Genomic DNA, 19,959 nt, shown 5'->3' with positions numbered 1-19,959 from the left:
CCTACGGGGTATGTTTGATTTGTTCCACAGGAGCACAGTGTGGGTGGCGAGCTGTATTCGCGATTTGACGCCAATCCAATTCCACACATTTAGCTCACAAATTCCTGCTTCATCTGCTGGCAGCACAAATTAACAACCCGCCAGGCATGTTTTTAGACACATAAAAATACCCTCACCCTCATTTAAACATCCAGAAAAAAACATGACTATGCAAATTCTTTTTTAATTTGAAAGCTAGTTGTGATGTCACAATGTCCTGCTCATATGAAGTCAGCAGAGAGAAACTTCTCTCCTTCAGCAGACGAATGTGAAAACAGCCTTCTGGTGTCAAACTCTGCACTCTGCCTTTAAGCATGACTCATGAATGAAGTTTCAGGTCCAAGGATTAAACTTTAATGTTGCTTCGTAACATATTAAAGGCGCAAAACAGAAAAACAATTAATTGCCTCGTTACATGGCTGATCCTGGACAGATGAAGCACAGTGCAAATATACTAAGGCACACAATATTTGACAGGTAGTGCAAAGAGTAGCATCCAATGTAAAGGTTGGAGGATGGAGTAAATCTGTTTCTTCTCCACTTTAATAAAAAACCTCAGAGTCCCAGGGCGTCTTTCTGCACGTTGCAACCCAACAGTGCATTTCCAGCTTCCACACACTCTGTCACACACGGTGCTGAAAACACAAAACAGGTCGTCAGCAGAGGAGACTTGAATGTGGGCAAACACCTGGCTTTAACCAGCACACACTGTTAGAAACAGCAGATCAGCACTTATTATTATGGTCATTACCATTCTGAGCACGGAGCCATGACACAGCCTTCATGGCCAGAAGCTCCCACTCTTCCTGAGCATCCATCTTAAACCCATGAAGCCAGATCAGAGCCAGAATGGTGGCCCACACTTCCTGGTTCACCTAATTCACCAGATCAAAGAAAAAGACATGTAGTTATACTTTCATGTGAGCTCTTCACAGATATGGTCAAAGACTTTCATAAATATGTGGTTAAAAATACCACAGGAGGGCGTCAAACTCAGTGTGTTACTGAACAGCCCTGACATCTTTGTCACGCTCATCTTCAGCTCATAAAGAACACAGCAGCTGACGTTTCTACTGGTTTAATTGCAGTTTGAACACCACCATGCTGTTTGCCACACTGAGGGATGACTGGCGGCTGTTAATCACAATCCCCTCAAATTCTGCTGCAGACTCATTTCCATAGATTCTTTGTATCTTAGCTTGCCTTTTTGTTATTATTATACATACTGTATAGCCTTGTTGTTTTGGCTCCTCTTTGTAAGAGTATTTAACAATTTCCTGTCTTTTATATGAATTGCTTCATATAAAAGACTATTAATTTGTGTTATTATTTTTGACAGTGACTCACCGCTGAAGGTTTTATGTTCTCCACCTCCTCACTGGTCTTCCCCAGTGCAGCAGCCACAGCTGGATCAAGCACCCAGCAGCCAGATGCCTTCTGGAGGGAGACCAACTGCAGCAAAGGGTCACTGCGAGGCTGTTTGGACATGGCGACTTGAAACTCTTGAAAAATTTAAAAAAAGTGCCTAGATGAAATGATCTCAGTAGATCAGTCTACTGTTTTCTTTTGCAAATGTCCAAATAATACCTTTGCTTTCATATTTAATATGGCTTCTACTTCAAATCAAATATATTATGAAGACAATGCATAACTAAGTTGTAGAAAAACACTAGAGCTAATATCTGGCTCAAGTCTAGATCTAGTCACAAAAGGGAAAAAGTAATTTAGGATAAATATGACACAATTCATCCTCACATGAAGTTATTAAATTCAGGTGTCTGTTATAGATTCAGTCTTAGATAAATAATTACAGGAGCATTTACAGCCAGATTTATGTGTGTTCACGGCTCATATTTGGATCAGTTTTCAGATAAGAAGCATTACCTGGGTTCTCATTTATAACCACTGAGTACACATAAAACGAGGCCTGAAAGAGGCGTACGCCACTTCCCACGCAAAAGTTGTGCTCTATAAAAACAAACTTGACGGGAGAATGTGCGCACCTGTAAGTGAACTCTGAGCAATGCGTACAAACATACAAAAAAAAATTCCGCATTCATTCTTTAGGAAGTATCAGTCTGTTTAAGAAGAATCAATAGATGTTGTCAAGTCTATGAAGGGTGTGTACCACTGAAACAAAACAGATACCTCCGTCACTGTACACTTCGCAGCAGTCTTCTTCATCTTCAAAATCTGCTTTCTCAGAAGAAATGCTGTGTTACAATAGCAAATTATTTCCATACACATTACAGTAGTACTGAAGCATTAAGTAACAAGTGCCCTCGTGTACTTTTGTGTTCAGAAATACACCAGTATGTGTTCAAAAAGTCAATGAACCTTTGACTCACCAATGTCTTGAACAACAGAAGACCTGCTAATCGCCCCAACACACACTGAGATAAAAAAAGACAGTGGATATTAAATCATTAGCTGGGGCAAAAATATCATATCTGATAATAAACTGATAACAGTTGTGCTGGGGCAAAAATATTTCATATAAACCCTCAGGTTTTTCATAAATTCCATGCAGATCCCTTTATCAGCACCAGTGAAGTTTTATAACCAGAACAATAATTTAGACTAAGCTGCCTCTTTTTACTTACTGTTCCTCATGGGTGGACCACTACAGGACATCATCATAATACGCGGCGGCGGCATACTGCAAGCCATCATCAGCACTTTAAGATTTAAATAAATTAAAAGAAAAAAAGGGTCAAGAAAAAAAATCAACTAAACTACTGGTTTCTGAGCTTATCATAATGACTGACAACAAGGAGTTAAATAATGCGTAAAATATAAAGTTAAAGTTTTTCCATGCAAGCACATTGATATGGGAACATGTGAGCAGATGTGATCATGCAAAGAACAAATGCTAGCTCATATATCCAATGAAATACTTAATTAAATACTAAATACTACAATCATATGTAAATTATTTATGACTTTCTTAATGTTAAGCAGCACATCATCGTGCTTCTTTACACTATTATTCATGGTCAGCTATAGTATCTCTTAACTAGAGGGTGACTTTAGTTGTGTATTTACACTCACTGGGTGTTGGAACATTTCTGCGCACCAGAGGTCCTTGAACCGCCTCGCCGTCGCCTTTGTTGACAGCAATGAAGGCAGTGAAGGCACTGCTCACTCCTGATTGGACACTGAGCTCCACCACCTTCTTCTTCACTCCTCCATCTTGCTCTCCTTCATCTTCTCTCTCCTCCATCTCCAGGGAGCGAATCAGAGTCCGAGCAGCCAACCTGTGGACTGTTAATCTGCACACAGGACAGAGATGTAAACACAGGTGAATTTTACCTTTCATTATTATGAAAGGTAAAAACTGCCGTGTTTTCCATGATTATATTTGAGAGGGCTATTCTTGTAAATCAGTCTCAATACATGGCTACTATTAAATCTTTATTGGCATTTTGACTTTTATAATCTTTATTTTTAATGTTGTTTCACTGTACCTTGTCTCTTTCCGTTGTAAACACCATATTTCACATAAAAGCCCATGTAGGAACAAACGCTGCAAACTAGCTTCGGTTAATAAATGCTCTGGTACATGGTACAATGAATATTCTATATTGTGTATCCACTTCAGAATCCACTTTGCATCTTTTCACTTCCACCCAGTTTCTTTGCAATCATCGTCAAGTCTAAGTTTTAAAGGGATGAGTTACACTGGGATGAGTGTGGAATGGATTGAAATTGAGATGAGAGATTGAGATGAAATTGTATTACCCCTTGCAACCACTTCACTTTACACATAAAACCCAAAGATACTCTGTTTTACCCCGAGTCCTGTGCAGGTTTGAGACCGAAGTGGAGCAGGTTCTGAGAGGGATGACCGGCCAGACTGTACTTCACCGTCACACAGCCCTCTGCTGCCTCTGAACTCTGAGAAAGCATTGCAGTGTTGGAAACCTCATCTCGTCATTTCACTATGAGATGGTGCTGCTCCTACCTGTCCAGTGAGCTGGGCATAAACCAGCGACCTCTGACCCTGGAAAATTGCTGTTATTGGTGGAGACAGGACAGTGACAGAGACTCCCTTTGGCAAATCCCACGTGACTGAGATGTCCTCCACAGCTGGCTGCAGAGCAAATCTCAGCGACTGCATCACCTGATGAGTAACAATATATACTCACATTTGTATTCTCTCCAAATTGCATTTATTATTCACATTGTTAAAATGACTGATGTCTTACTTTGGGTTGCATCCTGTCACTCCCTGCGATGAACTGAGCGTGACCTCCTCCCTCCTTGGCCAACCCATTGATAAGAGCAGAGCTGGCCCCTTCCCCAATCCCAAAAGAGAAACACCTACAATACCAGAGTTGGGTTTTTAACACACACAGCACAACGACATGGGGCACATTCTGGGAATTGTGTGGGTGTTCGTTGTGGTTTCACCTGTGGGAACCTGAATTCTTCTTCACCAGATTGATGACTTCTTTGGTGTTCCCCACCTCTCCGTCAGTGAAGACGAATAGCTAAGGTGGAGAGTTTACATTTCACTTAAAGTTGCATAACGTCACACCCACATTCTGACAGCTGTGTCAGATTGCTGTTTCTGTCACTGTTACGTTTTTTTATGGCAAAGTGTAAAGAACAACTAAGGTGTGGTAGGAATGAGCGCTGAATGAACTGGTTTGTTCAAGATTTTACTTGGAAAGGTGTGACAAGAACAGTAGGTGCCAGTGAGTGGATGAATTGAGGCCTTTTCAATGGGTTGCACAGTATAAAAACAGAGCCCCTAGTGTTGATGACTTAACTGTATGGCATTTTTTTGTATGTTTGCATGTGTCTACCACTTGTAGCGAGGGTAACAAGCTATCCGGGTTATCTATCCAATTTGTTTAAAAGTGACAGGTTATAGGATTGTGATTATTTTTCTGTCTGGCACCCAACTCTTACTTTGGATATTTGGAGATATAACCCTACGCTACAGTGCAAGTGTGTGTGAGTGTTGTGTGTATTACTTGTCTGGGTTGTTTGGGAATGCAGGGCTGGCTGTAAATGTGTTTGAGGGGCTCAAGGATCTCTGTTCCTCCCAGATCAGCACCCATATGTTCAACTTTCTTCAGAGCCTCTTCCATGGTCTTCTGGCTGTACTCCACACTCTTACTGCCATCACAAACACACAAATAGAGGAGGTCAGGTGGTGGATGTTTGTATGGCGCTACTAACTTCTACACAATTCAGTATTTCACATCTTTTTTTAGTCTTCCCTTGATCTTAAGCAGGTCTTAACTGTACTGTAGTTGCTATGAACAGATTTTGTCGGAATAATTCATTTAAAAAATGTTGGATGTGGAGGATGTTTAAAAACATTGACATTAAACATAATCCATGGTTTCAGAGTATCATCCAATGTCAATGATATGTCTGTCTGACTTAAATTACAAACACTGATATCAAACAATGAAGCACGTGACTGAGTGACCTACGGGAAGATGTGCTCATAGCTGGACCCAAAACTGAAGATGTTGAAATAGCAGCCCACTGGTAAGCTCTTCAACAGGAGCAGCAGAGTATCCTTAAGGGAAGAGAGAAAAGATGGTGAAGGCCACTGTGTGTGAGAGGGACACCATGCATGACTTTATGACACACAATGAATACCCTGGCACTGCCAATACGAGTTTCTTGCTGTTCGCTGTCATTGGTAGCACAATCCATACTTCCGGATCGATCCAATAAGAACACAAACTCTCCACATGAGGCGACTGAAGACATCACAGCCTGGGGGAACTCCGGGTACAGGCTCAGCATCACTGCTGGATCACCCATCAGAGTGCCTGAAACACAGAGGAGAGACAGAACAATGACCACAGACCTGGCTTTTATTATTTATTCCAGCATATGTAACTAGTCAGTTGGAGGATAATTAACGTTTTATTTGCAAAGTGTGCACTCACCAGGCTTGGCAGAGGCCTGTCCGGCCTCCACCACAGCAGTGGGCTGGTGGGCATCTTTGTAATAAATCAGCAGCTCAACATCTCTGTCAAACTTGTGTCCTGCAGCCAACTTGACCTGCAGGTCACAAAACACACTCAAAAATAGAAATAAAGTTGTCAATATTGAGGAACAGTCACACACAGCAGACACATTAGCACTCTACCTACCGTGGCCTGGGTTTGCTCTGTGTCCAGGTACTGCAGAGGGTCCAGGGAGCAGTTGGACTCTACTTTAGAGATTGGACGAGGAGAGGACACTCGGGCAGAGAAAGACAGACTGTAGGGCACCAGAGAGGCTGGAACAGAGGTCACCTGGACACCTCCGCTACCTCCACTTCCTGTGAACAAGTTAGAAATGTTATAATCAAAGAGACATTACAGACTGACAACCTTTGGTAAAAAAAAAACTACCAGACACCCTTCTGAGGCATTCCCAAGCCAGATGGGGTATACTGTATAATCCCTCCAGCATGTTCTGGGTCTGCCCTTAAGTCTTCTCCCAGTTATGTTAAAGGTACCCCGTGGAGTTTTGACCACAAGTAGTCCTATGGAGCAATGTTCTCACAAGTGGGTCACCGTTTGTTTGTTTCGTGAAAATAAGTAAGCAGCAACGCGACACATGTTCTTGTCCAACATTTCTCGCTATTTTGCTGATCGACAGTTGGTGACGGTAACGGCAAATAACCGTAGCAACACGCACACAAAGACAGAGAAGTAGAAGATTTCTAGCAAGTAAACGTGGATCGAAATAATGCATTTTAAATATTAAAGAAAATCTTCACAAATGTTTAATGAGGAAGGAAACGCAAGAGCGCAAGAGATCTCGGGGATACACTCATGTTGGTAAGAAACACTGACTGTAAATATAACCTTTGTTTGGGCATTTCTAAGTGTTTCTGGAAGATGGTTGTGAGATGATGTGCTGCCAATGTGTTGCACAAAGAAACCTACCCTGAGGTTGGTAGCGAGGGTTGAGCACAGCAGGCAGACAAAACCTCAGCCCGTCATCAGCCTGCACAGCCAGCTCAGTGACGTACTCCAACCTGATGGAGGCGCTCTCTCCTGGAGGCAGACTGCCCACACTCAGAGAGAATACATCTGGACTCTGATCGCTCTCCTCCAATAGGAAGGCCTGCTGGCCGGAGCTCAGAGCATCATCATACTCCTCACGAGCCTGGAGTACAGATGACACGTGTGAGTAACTTTCACTGTGTTTTTAAGCTCCACTGTAGCGAGTAAATCTTTACTGTCCAGCTCACCTTCTGTTTCTCCTTCACCTCGGCTACAATCTGCGTCTGTCCAATCTTAGCGCTGAAATGACAGACAGCAGCATCTCCAGGCAGAGGGAAGACAAAGACAGCCTCTAGTGGTTTGTCCTCCTTGTTCTCATAGTTCAGAGTGGAGACCACTGTAGCTACATGGTCCCTCACCTCCAGCTCCACCTCCACGCTCTTCAGAGGAACTGACAGAGAAACACAAGGAGGCACAATGAACACAAACTCTCTTTTTTTTCAAATTGTTGAGGATGCTGCTTAAGGTTTCATTTTAACCACAATAAAGGTGTAGTTCAACATGACTCTGCTAATAGTGTGCAAAGCAGGGTACGATTATGTGCCCAATACCCATTACAGCCAATACAAGCCTTTAAATTTGAACTTTATGTGAGTACAAAAAAAGGTTATGGAGGAGATCAGAGAAACAACTCTGTACCTGGTTCCTTCTGGGCAGTTAGCAGACCACAGCAGTTCACCATTGTACCTGAACAACCTGCTGTAGTGATGAATGGTAATGACAGTTAATGTACATTCTGGACTTTCTTGAGCAATTAATCCAATCCAATCCAACAAAACTCCAATGTGACAACAGTACTCAGCGGTCGTTAGTATTAATCAGGGTTTCCAGTATAAGTAGATATCATATCAGTAATAAAGAAGAACGCCTACCTCTGAGGATCTGTAAATATGCGTCCGGGCGGTTTCACTTGGTAATGTTTGGAGACAACCTGCGGGATTGTAAAGCAGGAAGAGTTTAACCAGATGACAGAGATATCAGAGTCATGTTACCCTGGTGCGCTCGATTTCAGTACAAAAGAGAACCGGGCGGGTGGAGCTTAATTTCGCAATTTGAGTCCTAGTCCACAAGCTTTATGTTTGACTCCTGTTTTTATTCCAAAATACCAAAAGTAGTATTTGGTGATGAGGTGATAAGGTGCAGCTGCTACAGTGGAAAGAGTCTTCCTCTGCTGTAAAATGCAAACAAACACACCAACACATTCACAGACACAAACCTGCAGTCTCATTACAGTCTCATTTATCGGCCGAGATGAGCTATTATAATATTTGTGTTTTATATATTTATTTCTTGTTGTGTGTTTTAGTGTATTCCATTATTTTTTACATGCAACCACGCAATCAAAATAATGTGATGAAATGTGACTTTCAAAATAAAAGCCCCATATACTAAGAGGAGCTGGGGGGGGCACAGACAATGCTGGATTTTCAAAATAAAAGCCCCAGATGGTAACAGGAGCTTCCTGAGAGGCAACGGACAAGGCTGTAATTTCAAAATAAGTAATTCATATCAGATTCTGCATTCAACTATGACTTGTCATTTATTCTTCTTCTGTATGTTTTCTCGGTCAACTACTTCCGCATATTTTAATCTACAGAAACAATTCAAATGTTAAAACTTGCTCTTTAGGGACATTTATGCTTCTATTCAACTTTTTTCTAGCACTTTTTAAAATATTGTGCTTTTTTCAACAGTTTATTACAATAGAAGTGAAAACCATTGACAGTATTACAGTTTAGCTTCCGGGTTTTCTAGCAATATTTTTCAGCTCTTAGCTTCTTTAGGTAAAGCAGTTCAGCTTTAATTGCCAATTCTGGCAATTCATTTCAAACAGGGAGTCAAGGAAGGAAAGAAAGAAAGAAAGAAAGAAAGAAGGAAAATGGGAGGAAACAAGGAAACAAAGAGTGCTCACGAATATGAAGGTGGATTGAACAGATTTATTGGTAATGTTGGCAAACTGGGGCGGCCCAAATATATTTTAAGCCAGAAGAAATCCAGTGGCTGAATGTTGCAGAACTGTTGCAGAGTAAAAAACTTAAAGAAATGCTGTTGAGATAGGACATGTAGCCTAGCTTAGCACGAAGACTGGAGGCATATGGAAACTGCTAGCCTAAAAAACACACCTTCTTATTAATTCAGATGTAAAAAAAAACAGACAACCCAAAAAACAGACAGTCAATCAATAATAGAGAAATAGTAAATGGAGTTCAGCGTGTTATTCTGTGTTTAGACCAGCAGAAGGCAGCATAATGATAATAATAAACTATTGAATATAAAACAAAAAGGAACAAAAAAGAAATTGATAAAATAATACTTGACTGTACCATGATGATATACAATTCTCTAAATGTATAATATACAAAATCCAGATTTCCTATATATATTTCCCAGATGGGTCCTGCTGTAGTCTTACGGAGAAAGTTATTCTTTTCATCATAAAGTTAGACATAAAAAGATTAAATTAAAATTGATTAAATTGTGCCCATCATCAACTGAGGGTTTCTGGGCTTTAGCCTCAGCCTATTTCACACTATAGTCATTTTTTCTTTTGTGTGTTTTTCTCTTTTGATGGAGCAAGGCTAACAGTTGCTAAGCTATCTAAACACTGTACTGAGATCTGTGATATTCATCTTCTCATGTGACTCTGGGGAAAATGATTAACAGGACAATTTCCCAAAATGTCAGACTGTTCCTTTAACCAGTCATTGCTTTGATGGACAGTGATCCATCTTTCAATTCAAACGCAGCAGTCGACTGGGGACTCTAATGGTGAATACTGAGCCTGATACAGGGCCTGATCTTCTGATTGTGAGATTACTCAGAGGGGGGTGTCATTGTAGAGGGTGTGAACAAAGACGGCATATTTTTCGTTTGAGTTGGAGGACTTGTTGTCTTTGTCCATTATACAATGCAACGCAGAGTTACTTAGACCCACTGCACAAGCAGGAAAAGACAGGGCACAGTTAGTCTTTAAATATTACTCAAGTAGAAAAAAGGTAACATTTGTTGACAGCAACTTGAAATTCTTCAAAAGAATGATAGTTGACATATTGTGGCGCTTCGTAATGCATCCACCTCCTGTCTGAACCCAGCGTCAACTTAAAGCTACATTAGGTCTGAAGCCTAAAAGTTCATTGTTAACCTATGTGGCCCTAAGTTTGTTTGTTTGTTTTTATTTTTCCTCATAAGGCCCCATTTACACTAACATGTTTAAATCAACCAAATCAACTTTTGTTATAAATGCTACAGCATTTACAGCATTGGTCTGTTAAATAATTATTCTATGCTGTGGATTTGTCCCTAAAAACAAGAATGTAAAACATTTAAAATAAAGACATCCTCAGGGCTCAGCAGTGATTTAGGATTAACTGAACCTACATGTCACAAAAAGCTGTGGTCTGTTGGTTGTTTTGCATTTAACTCATAAAAACAACAACCCTCTATAAAGATTGTATAGTTATAGTACTGTGTTATGGAACACCGCATGGAGAAATATGTTAGTTTCTTATTTCTACTTTTATGCATGACTCATGAAGTTTCAGGTTCAAAGATTCATTTTTTTAAGTGAAACAGTTTCTGATACAAAGCAACAGAAAAACAATTAATTGTCTCGTTACATGGCTGATCCTGGACAGATGAAGCACAGTGCAAATATACTAAGGCACACAATATTAGACAGGTAGATAGTGCAAAGCGTAGCATCCAATGTAAAGGTTGGAGGATGGAGTAAATCTGCTTCTTCTCCACTTTAATAAAAAACCTCAGAGTCCCAGGGCGTCTTTCTGCACGTTGCAACCCAACAGTGCATTTCCAGCTTCCACACACTCTGTCACACACGGTGCTGAAAACACAAAACAGGTCGTCAGCAGAGGAGACTTGAATGTGGGCAAACACCTGGCTTTAACCAGCACACACTGTTAGAAACAGCAGATCAGCACTTATTATTATGGTCATTACCATTCTGAGCACGGAGCCATGACACAGCCTTCATGGCCAGAAGCTCCCACTCTTCCTGAGCATCCATCTTGAAACCATGAAGCCAGATCAGAGCCAGAATGGTGGCCCACACTTCCTGGCTCACCTAATTCACCAAATCAAAGAAAAAGAAAAAACATGGAACGACAGAGGAAAAAAAATAAATCGAACACGACAAAGACGAGACAGCCCAAAGGGAAAATGCTGCTGGATGGTTTTGAACAATCTTACCTCCTGACAACATAATAAGACACTTGTATACTGTCACATGACTTCTCTAAATCTTACTGTTTAAAACCAGACATCGGAGCCAGCTCAGTGGGTGCTTTGGGCTTGAGTGTATGTTGTGTTGATTTGGTTCCTTGTGTTTTATTACTTCCTCTGTTTTGTTATATCCACCATGTCATGAAATCTGTCTCATTATTAAGTCCCATTATTCATTTGTGTTATTATTTTTAATAACCCACCGATGCAGGTTTAGTTTTCTCCACCTCCTCACTGGTCTTTCCCAGTGCAGTAGCCAGAGCTGGATCCAGCCCCCAGCAGCCACATGCCTTCTGGAGGGAGACCAACTGCAGCAAAGGGTCTGTGGGTGGCTGCTTGAGCGAGCGGCTTTCTGAGGAGAAAATCAAATTGCAAAGATAAAATAATCCTTTTCTCCCACCATTTTTGCCTATGTGATATTGATGTGTCTATATTTTGCAGTTAAAAATATTTGAGTGAATTATTACACTAAAAAATGTGAGTCAGTGTGTTCCAGGTTAGTATGCCAATTTGTGTCTTCAAACCATATTGTTGCTTCCATTGTGGAATCTGGCTGTCTTCATAATTATTGAAAATCAAACATAAAAAAATCTAGTTTGTTTTCTTGCATAATTTTTGTTTACAGTGCTAATAAACAAAAAAAACAGAGAACCAGATGGGGGCCAAAACAACAGAATGAGGTTGTAATTAGGCACAGCGGTGCTCTGAGCTAACTGCTAACACCATCATGCTAACATGCACCCAATGACATGTGTACCAAATTTGATGACAATCCATCCAACAGTTGTCAACAGGTGTATCTTCAAAACCTGGTACTTACCATCCAACATCCTTGCAGAATGACGACTCATTTCCATCGCTTGAAGAGAAAAAGAGTAGCAGAACTTTACACGGTAGCTCACCTGGTAGAGTGCGTACCATTAAGGCTGAGGCCCAGGGCAAACAGTTCAGTGAAAATAGAGTAAATTATGAACAATGTTATATCTGCCCTGACATGCTGTAAATAATGGAACGTGTCAGCTGTCTGCATGTGTCTACTTACAACCAGCATCACAGCTGGACAGTGACAGGTAATCAGCAGCACCACCAGTCTGCAGAGACTGCGGGATGCGGGCACCCATCCTCATATTCATCCTCATATTCATATTAGAGAATAACCCTGGTTTGCTGCCAGACTTAGTCTTTGATTTGCAAGCTGTTGAGAGAGCAGAGTAAACACAGCCTGTTATATCTTATACCTTACTATTATTAAAAATACACACAAGAGCCACATTTTGCATTTTGGTGAAATATTCCTTTATTATGAAGAGTAGAGGTAGAGGCATGCCTATAAATCACTATTACAAAGGTCATTTCTTCAGTTCCTCTTCACTATAATTTGTGGTGAAGTTCTCTTCATGTGCATGTTCCTAATACGTGCAATAGGGCAATGATCACTAATCCCTAAATCGGAAACACCACTTGCAATAATTTTGTCACTCTTATTAGAAAAAATGTAATCAATTAAGAGTAGATCTTAAAGGGTTCTTGAGACTAGGCCTGGTGGGTTCACTGATCAATTGAGAGAAATTGAGGCTGGAAGGAACCTCATTTAAATAATAAAAAGAAGCAACCAATCAATGTTAAAATCATAGAATATCAAGAGAGTAACTCTGCCAAATAATCAATAGACCGAGCATCGGCTGAAGGAGGTCTATAAATTCCAATTACAACAATGGAGTTGTTAGACCCACTATTTAGCTTAAGGTCAAGGAATTCAAAACATTTGAGTAATGTAACATCATGTAGAATAGAAACAAGAAAAACAAGATTGGACATAAATGGCCACCCCATCGCCTCTTCCACAACAACAGGATTGGAGCTCAGAGAGGCAGCAGGCACAGGTTCAAGTATATATATATATATATATACAATAAAATAATGTCCTCCCACTGGCAGATGTTTCAACTAGTCATATAATGTGCTTTTATTAAATGAGCATCATTCTAATGATTCTGCTGCATGTTAGGGACACACACGAGCACACATATAACAGCTCAACCTTCCTCACCTGCTGCACTAGTCTATGCCAATGAGCCAAAGCAACTCCTACTGTAGATATAGTATTCCACATTAAAGCCGCAAATGTGTTGTTTTTGTTCATCCATTTACTGTATTTATAGAACATAGACAGATGTGTGTTCTACTCCCATTCAGCTTTTTACTTACCTTTCTTCATGTGTAGAGCACGACTGCACTTCATCATCACAGGCTGAAAACCATAGCACTGCAGCACTTTGAGATTTAAATAAATAAATAAAAAAAGAGTATAGGGTCAAGACATTACATGATAAGTTGTAAACAAAAAAGTAAACTACTGGTTTCTGAGCTTATCATAATGACTGACAACAAGGAGTTAAATAATGCGTAAAATATAAAGTTAAAGTTTTTCCATACAAGCACATTGATATGGGAACATGTGAGCAGATGTGATCATGCAAAGAACAAATGCTAGCTCATATATCCAATGAAATACTTAATTAAATACTAAATACTACAATCATATGTAAATTATTTATGATTTTCTTAATGTTAAGCAGCACATCATCGTGCTTCTTTACACTATTATTCACGGTCAGCTATAGTATCTCTTAACTAGAGGGTGACTTTAGTTGTTTATTTACACTCACTGGGTGTTGGAACATTTCTGCGCACCAGAGGTCCTTGAACCGCCTCGCCGTCGCCTTTGTTGACAGCAATGAAGGCAGTGAAGGCACTGCTCACTCCTGATTGGACACTGAGCTCCACCACTTTCTTCTTCACTCCTCCATCTTGCTCTCCTCCATGTTCTCTCTCCTCCATCTCCAGGGAGCGAATCTGAGTCCGAGCAGCCAACCTGTGGACTGTTAATCTGCACACAGGACAGAGATGCAAACACAGGTGAATTTTACCTTTCATTATTATGAATGCAAAATAGAGATTTGTGTTTAGCCAAACTGGAAAAACTGGCCGTGTTTTCTGCACACAGGACAGAGATGGAAAGTTTTGCCACATTATATTTTTATTTTTTCATTAACCTCTCTACCAGCGTATCGTGTTCAGGATCATAGAGAGCTGGAGCCTAACTCAGCACACATTGGGTGAGAAGCACGGTACACTCTGGATAGGTCGCCAGTCGATCACAAAGATAACATCTACAGACGGACAACCATTCACACCTACAGGCAATCCTCACACCCCATATAGCATAAACTGCATGTCAGTGAGAGAGAACTAGAGCACCCAGAGGAAACTCACACAGACACAAGGACAACCCCAACTGGCTGGTGGATTCAAAGCCAGGATCTCCTTACTGTGAGGTGACAGTGCAAAATACTGAGCTACAGCCAGGGGAGTTGCGGACACTAGTTTCAGATTTCTATTCTGTCAACAGCCCTGCCATCCAAGAAAAATTACTTTGGGCCCTATTTTAAGCACGCAACCACAAGTGCAAAGCAGTACTGTAGGTCTTTGGCGCATGGACTCTGGGGGCATTTCCAAGTGCACCTGCTGTTTTGGTTCAAGTATAGCATGAAGTTTTTTATATGATCACATCAATCCAATACTAATATGGAACATTATTACATTTAAAGCCATTCTCCAGATTACGTGTCAGCCACTGAGCAGACACTTAATGCCATGTATCAGCGCAATATTCTTGCTACTGTGCCATTCTATTTTATCGAAATAATTCAATCAAACTCAACATTTGTAAGGTCAGGACCCAATGCATAACAGTGCTGTCCGACCACAACCTGTTTTACCCCGAGTCCTGTGCAGGTTTGAGACTGAAGCGGAGCTGGTTCTGAGAGGGATGACCGGCCAGACTGTACTTCACCGTCACACAGCCCTCTGCTGCCTCTGAACTCTGAGAAAGCATTGCAGTGTCAGAAACCATGTTTGTTAATGTAATGACATACCTGACAGGAAAAAAAAAAAAAAATATATATATAACATATCAGACCAGAAAGGTATTTCTCTATGGTGCTGATCCTACCTGTCCAGTGAGCTGGGCATAAACCAGCGACCTTTGACCCTGGAAAAGTGCTGTGATTGGTGGAGAGAGGACAGTGACAGAGACTCCCTTTGGCAAATCCCACGTGACTGAGATGTCCACCACAGCTGGCTGCAGAGCAAATCTCAGCGACTGCATCACCTGATGAGTAACAACATATACAAAAAGTTGGGAGGGGCACTGAATGTATTTACTCACATTTGTAATCTTGTATTCTCTCCAAATTGCATTTATCATTCACATTGTTAAAATGACTGATATCTTACTTTGGGTTGCATCCTGTCACTCCCTGCGATGAACTGAGCGTGACCTCCTCCCTCCTTGGCCAACCCATTGATAAGAGCAGAGCTGGCCCCTTCCCCAATCCCAAAAGAGAAACACCTACAATACAGGAGCTGGGTTTTTAACACACACAGCACAACAACATGGGTAATATCCTGGGAATTGTGTGGGTGTTCGTTGTGGTTTCACCGGTGGGAACCTGAATTCTTCTTCACCAGATTGATGACTTCTTTGGTGTTCCCCACCTCTCCGTCAGTGAAGACGAACAGCTAAGGTGGAGAGTTTACATTTCACTTAAAGTTGCATAACATCATAGAAATATGCAGCATGTGTTGAGTCATCCAAATCGTTCTCTAAGAGCTCTTTCAGTAACACAAGGTGTGTTAAGAATGAACCTGAAACAACCTGTTTAACGTGTGTGTGTGTGTGTGTGTGTGTGTGTGTATTACTTGTCTAGGTTGACTGGGAATGCAGGGCTGGCTGTAAATGTGTTTGAGGGGCTTCAGGATCTCTGTTCCTCCCAGATTAGCATCCATCTCCTCAACTTTCTTCAGAGCCTCTTCCATGGTCTTCTGGCTGTACTCCACACTCTTACTGCCATCACAAACACACAAATACATGAACTCATCTCCAACATACACTTACATGTACAAGCATTAAGCATTAACACCAAAGACGGGAACACATTTGTTGGACTGAGTGACCTACGGGAAGATGTGCTCATAGCTGGACCCAAAACTGAAGATGTTGAAATAGCAGCCCACTGGTAAGCTCTTCAACAGGAGCAGCAGAGTATCCTTAAGGGAAGAGAGAAAAGATGGTGAAGGCCACTGTGTGTGAGAGGGACACCATGCATGACTTTATGACACACAATGAATACCCTGGCACTGCCAATGCGAGTCTGAAGACTCTCGCTGTTGTTTATACGTGAACGCATACTGCCAGATTGATCCATTAAGAACACAAACTCTCCACATGAGGCGACTGAAGACATCACAGCCTGGGGGAACTCCGGGTACAGGCTCAGCATCACTGCTGGATCACCCATCAGAGTGCCTGAAACACAGAGGAGAGACAGAACAATGACTACAAACTATGTTATTCCAGCATATGTAACTCATCAGTTAGAAGATGATGAACTTTTTTATTGCAAAGTAACAACTTCACTAATGTGCACTCACCAGTCTTGGCAGAGGCCTGTCCGGCCTCCACCACAGCAGTGGGCTGGTGGGCATCTTTGTAATAAATCAGCAGCTCAACATCTCTGTCAAACTTGTGTCCTGCAGCCAACTTGACCTGCAGGTCACAAAACACACTCAAAAATAGAAATAAAGTTGTCAATATTGAGGAACAGTCACACACAGCAGACACATTAGCACTCTACCTACCGTGGCCTGGGTTTGCTCTGTGTCCAGGTACTGCAGAGGGTCCAGGGAGCAGTTGGACTCTACTTTAGAGATTGGACGAGGAGAGGACACTCGGGCAGAGAAAGACAGACTGTAGGGCACCAGAGAGGCTGGAACAGAGGTCACCTGAACACTGGCACCTCCGCTACCTCCACTTCCTGTGAACAAGTTAGAAATGTTATAATCAAAGAGACATTAAGTTACATTTAAGCAGCAGTGAGACAGCAGAACATAGTTTTTATATCTAGCCTAAATAATAGTTAGCCATAAAATACTACAACCGTGCTAACTGCTCTGTGGGCATGGTCACATGCTAACATGCTCATAATGACAATGCTAACATGCTGACGTTTAGCAGGTATGATGTTCACCATTTTAACCATCTTAGTGTAGTGTGTTAGCATGCTAACATTTGCCAATTAGCATTAGCATTAGAATGTCATTAGTTTTGCAGGTATTTGGTCAGAAAACAAAGCACTGGAAAAATGTTCAAATAGTTGTTGATATATTTAGTCTGGACCAAAATGACTGACCTCTCCATCCCTGGAGTAATGCCGCTAGCAAGGCTAAAATATGAGAATCCATCCCTTCATCTCCATTTGCAGGGCAAGTGCTTTGTAGTCACAAGGTATGTGACTGATACAGTGAAACCCTTGTATGGACAGGTGAGGTGACCACTAAGCTGAAGTTGAAGAGCTCCGGATGTAAGCTGGTTTTCCTACCCTGAGGTTGGTAGCGAGGGTTGAGCACAGCAGGCAGACAAAACCTCAGCCCGTCATCAGCCTGCACAGCCAGCTCAGTGACGTACTCCAGCCTGATGGAGGCGCTCTCTCCTGGAGGCAGACTGCCCACACTCAGAGAGAATACATCTGGACTCTGATCGCTCTCCTCCAATAGGAAGGCCTGCTGGCCGGAGCTCAGAGCATCATCATACTCCTCACGAGCCTGGAGTACAGATGACACGTGTGAGTAACTTTCACTGTGTTTTTAAGCTCCACTGTAGCGAGTAAATCTTTACTGTCCAGCTCACCTTCTGTTTCTCCTTCACCTCGGCTACAATCTGCGTCTGTCCAATCTTAGCGCTGAAATGACAGACAGCAGCATCTCCAGGCAGAGGGAAGACAAAGACAGCCTCTAGTGGTTTGTCCTCCTTGTTCTCATAGTTCAGAGTGGAGACCACTGTAGCTACGTGGTCCCTCACCTCCAGCTCCACCTCCACGCTCTTCAGAGGAACTGACAGAGAAACACAAGGAGGCACAATGAGCATAGACTGTGTGAAACTTCCTTATATTTTGTGGGATATGTATAAATGATTGGTGACACAAAATCCTTTCCCTTTAGCATAAATATCAACATTGTATATTAACTTTTAAAGATGTTTGGAAAAGCCCCTTCCTGCCACCCTGTGGCCCAAACACACACTTTTGCATGGACAAATATAAGCACTCACAAGCCGATATATTCACACCCACAATCATTCTCGTACATCTACAAAAATCACCAGTAAGCACTAATTATTAGACTACAGTAGGGAAACAAAACAATAACAGAATCAAACTTCGACTTTGAATGAGTCACTTTTTGCATGAGTAAAATACAATGTACAATTTAGATGTTGTGTTTTCTAACAGCTCTGTACCTGGTTCCTTATTGGCAGTGAGCAGACCACAGCAGTTCACCATCATGCCTGTTCAACCAGTTACACTGTCGAGGTAGTTCCTGCTGTAGAAATAAAGGCAAAGGGAATTAAACTGTGCATATGTTGTGCTGACAAGGCACAGCAACAACACCATTGGACATATTATGAAGCCATGTATGTTTATTATAATTCCCTAAAACGATCCTTCCATACAAGTCTAATAAGCTGCATTCAAGAACAATATGATTGTTGATAAGATCTGTTATGCTTTTTAAACTAATCACAGTATGGTTTGTGTGAGCTCAGTAGAATTGAGGAATCACACCAAAAGAAATAGTAACTAATATGTCAAATGTAACCTACATAACACCTAACAACCTATAACATTATTTACATTTGATTGTGTTGTTTGGAGTCAGATTATATAGAATATTAGTGTAAATGGAGAAACCGCATACAACTTTGTTTTGGTGTATAATACACCAGTTATATAGCTTACAGTAGGTTTAACATACATACCAATAGACATCCTGACCTTTACGCTACTGTAAACTACTAAACGGCATTATTAACTTCTTTTCCAATCATGAAAACAATGCATCAGATGCCTACCTTTGCGAACAAAGTGAACACCGTGCAGGAAGTGTCCGGAGAGGGATATCAAATACGGAAGGCTTCTGATGCGGTACTCACCTACAGTCAAGCCCAAGCCACGCCTCCAGGTCACGCACCTGGCGGGATATTTGCCACAGCTACACACCGCTGAAACTTCCCCAAGGCTCTAAATCTGAGCGACGGAATGCTGCCCGGTGTTTCGGTTCAACGAGTGACCCGATTAACAGGCGAATGTGACAGCTGTTGTCATAATTACGGCAGTTGTTGAAAAAAGAGATTTTTTTTAGTTTTTCATCAAAACACACCGAGTCTTGTTTGAGCAAACGTGTCACATACTAATTTTACGCATTTTGAACGTTTCTTGTTGATCCGGAATTTGTTGAAAACAGGAAGAGAGAAAGTTCCCTTCAACAGCCGTCGTAACTACGACAACAACAGACGCCTTCGGCTGAGAGTCGCCAGTTAACCGGGTCACTCCTTAAACCGAAACACCGGCATTGAGTGACGCTCACAGATGTGACGGGCCTTCCTGTCATCGGATCGCGCGTGATACCGGAAGTGCGAGATTATCTCATTATCGTGGTATTTCTGGTCCAATAGTGCCTATATGTTTATTATTATTACCTGGTGAACCGGATACTAAACGGTAATATCTGTCATAAACACCAAATCTCCTCA

The 19,959-nt window shown here is 41.5% G+C and overlaps 2 protein-coding genes across 2 annotated transcripts; both read right to left on the bottom strand.

The window, feature by feature from the left end:
- Window positions 1–370: 370 nt before the first annotated feature.
- On the bottom strand, window positions 371–8,005 carry LOC139284917 (von Willebrand factor A domain-containing protein 5A-like). The gene is made up of 20 exons (XM_070905286.1): window positions 7,940–8,005; window positions 7,707–7,766; window positions 7,256–7,458; window positions 6,948–7,170; window positions 6,165–6,334; window positions 5,958–6,072; window positions 5,662–5,837; window positions 5,490–5,578; window positions 5,022–5,166; window positions 4,453–4,532; window positions 4,248–4,362; window positions 4,004–4,162; window positions 3,833–3,936; window positions 3,091–3,311; window positions 2,643–2,717; window positions 2,388–2,432; window positions 2,188–2,235; window positions 1,387–1,541; window positions 791–914; window positions 371–674 (listed from the first exon to the last, which is right to left on the bottom strand). Exons 2-20 carry the CDS (start codon window positions 7,747–7,749, stop codon window positions 595–597), a joined length of 2,370 nt encoding a protein of 789 aa, XP_070761387.1. The 5' UTR covers window positions 7,750–7,766; window positions 7,940–8,005; the 3' UTR covers window positions 371–594.
- Window positions 8,006–8,984: 979 nt separating this feature from the next.
- Window positions 8,985–19,335, bottom strand: LOC139285165 (von Willebrand factor A domain-containing protein 5A-like). Its single transcript, XM_070905654.1, has 20 exons — window positions 19,279–19,335; window positions 18,667–18,749; window positions 18,058–18,260; window positions 17,750–17,972; window positions 17,010–17,185; window positions 16,803–16,917; window positions 16,502–16,677; window positions 16,330–16,418; window positions 16,071–16,215; window positions 15,811–15,890; window positions 15,606–15,720; window positions 15,322–15,480; window positions 15,089–15,192; window positions 13,976–14,196; window positions 13,515–13,580; window positions 12,349–12,501; window positions 12,127–12,165; window positions 11,510–11,658; window positions 11,025–11,148; window positions 8,985–10,908 (listed from the first exon to the last, which is right to left on the bottom strand). The coding sequence occupies exons 2-20, from the start codon at window positions 18,710–18,712 to the stop codon at window positions 10,829–10,831; spliced, it is 2,463 nt and encodes an 820-aa protein (XP_070761755.1). The 5' UTR covers window positions 18,713–18,749; window positions 19,279–19,335; the 3' UTR covers window positions 8,985–10,828.
- Between the last annotated feature and the right edge of the window lie 624 nt (window positions 19,336–19,959).

The sequence above is a fragment of the Enoplosus armatus genome, chromosome 5 (genome assembly GCF_043641665.1).
Source record: "Enoplosus armatus isolate fEnoArm2 chromosome 5, fEnoArm2.hap1, whole genome shotgun sequence".
Classification (NCBI taxonomy): domain Eukaryota; kingdom Metazoa; phylum Chordata; class Actinopteri; order Centrarchiformes; family Enoplosidae; genus Enoplosus; species Enoplosus armatus.
Note: the sequence above shows the minus strand (reverse complement) of the source record. Positions and strands in the feature narration are given on the sequence as shown.

What these genes read in the sequence shown, in the direction of transcription:
- LOC139284917 (XM_070905286.1), bottom strand. Translation starts at nt 7,749, where the DNA reads ATGGTGAACTGCTGTGGTCTGCTAACTGCCCAGAAGGAACCAG. An exon ending in TTCCCAAACAACCCAGACAA is followed by an intron (nt 4,533 to 5,021) that starts GTAATACACACA and finishes TCTCCACCTTAG; the next exon opens with CTATTCGTCTTCACTGACGG. An exon ending in ATGGCTCCGTGCTCAGAATG is followed by an intron (nt 675 to 790) that starts GTAATGACCATA and finishes TTGTGTTTTCAG; the next exon opens with CACCGTGTGTGACAGAGTGT.
- LOC139285165 (XM_070905654.1), bottom strand. Translation starts at nt 18,712, where the DNA reads ATGATGGTGAACTGCTGTGGTCTGCTCACTGCCAATAAGGAACCAG. An exon ending in CAGAGCAAACCCAGGCCACG is followed by an intron (nt 16,918 to 17,009) that starts GTAGGTAGAGTG and finishes TGTGACCTGCAG; the next exon opens with GTCAAGTTGGCTGCAGGACA. An exon ending in AAGAATTCAGGTTCCCACCG is followed by an intron (nt 15,721 to 15,810) that starts GTGAAACCACAA and finishes CCTGTATTGTAG; the next exon opens with GTGTTTCTCTTTTGGGATTG.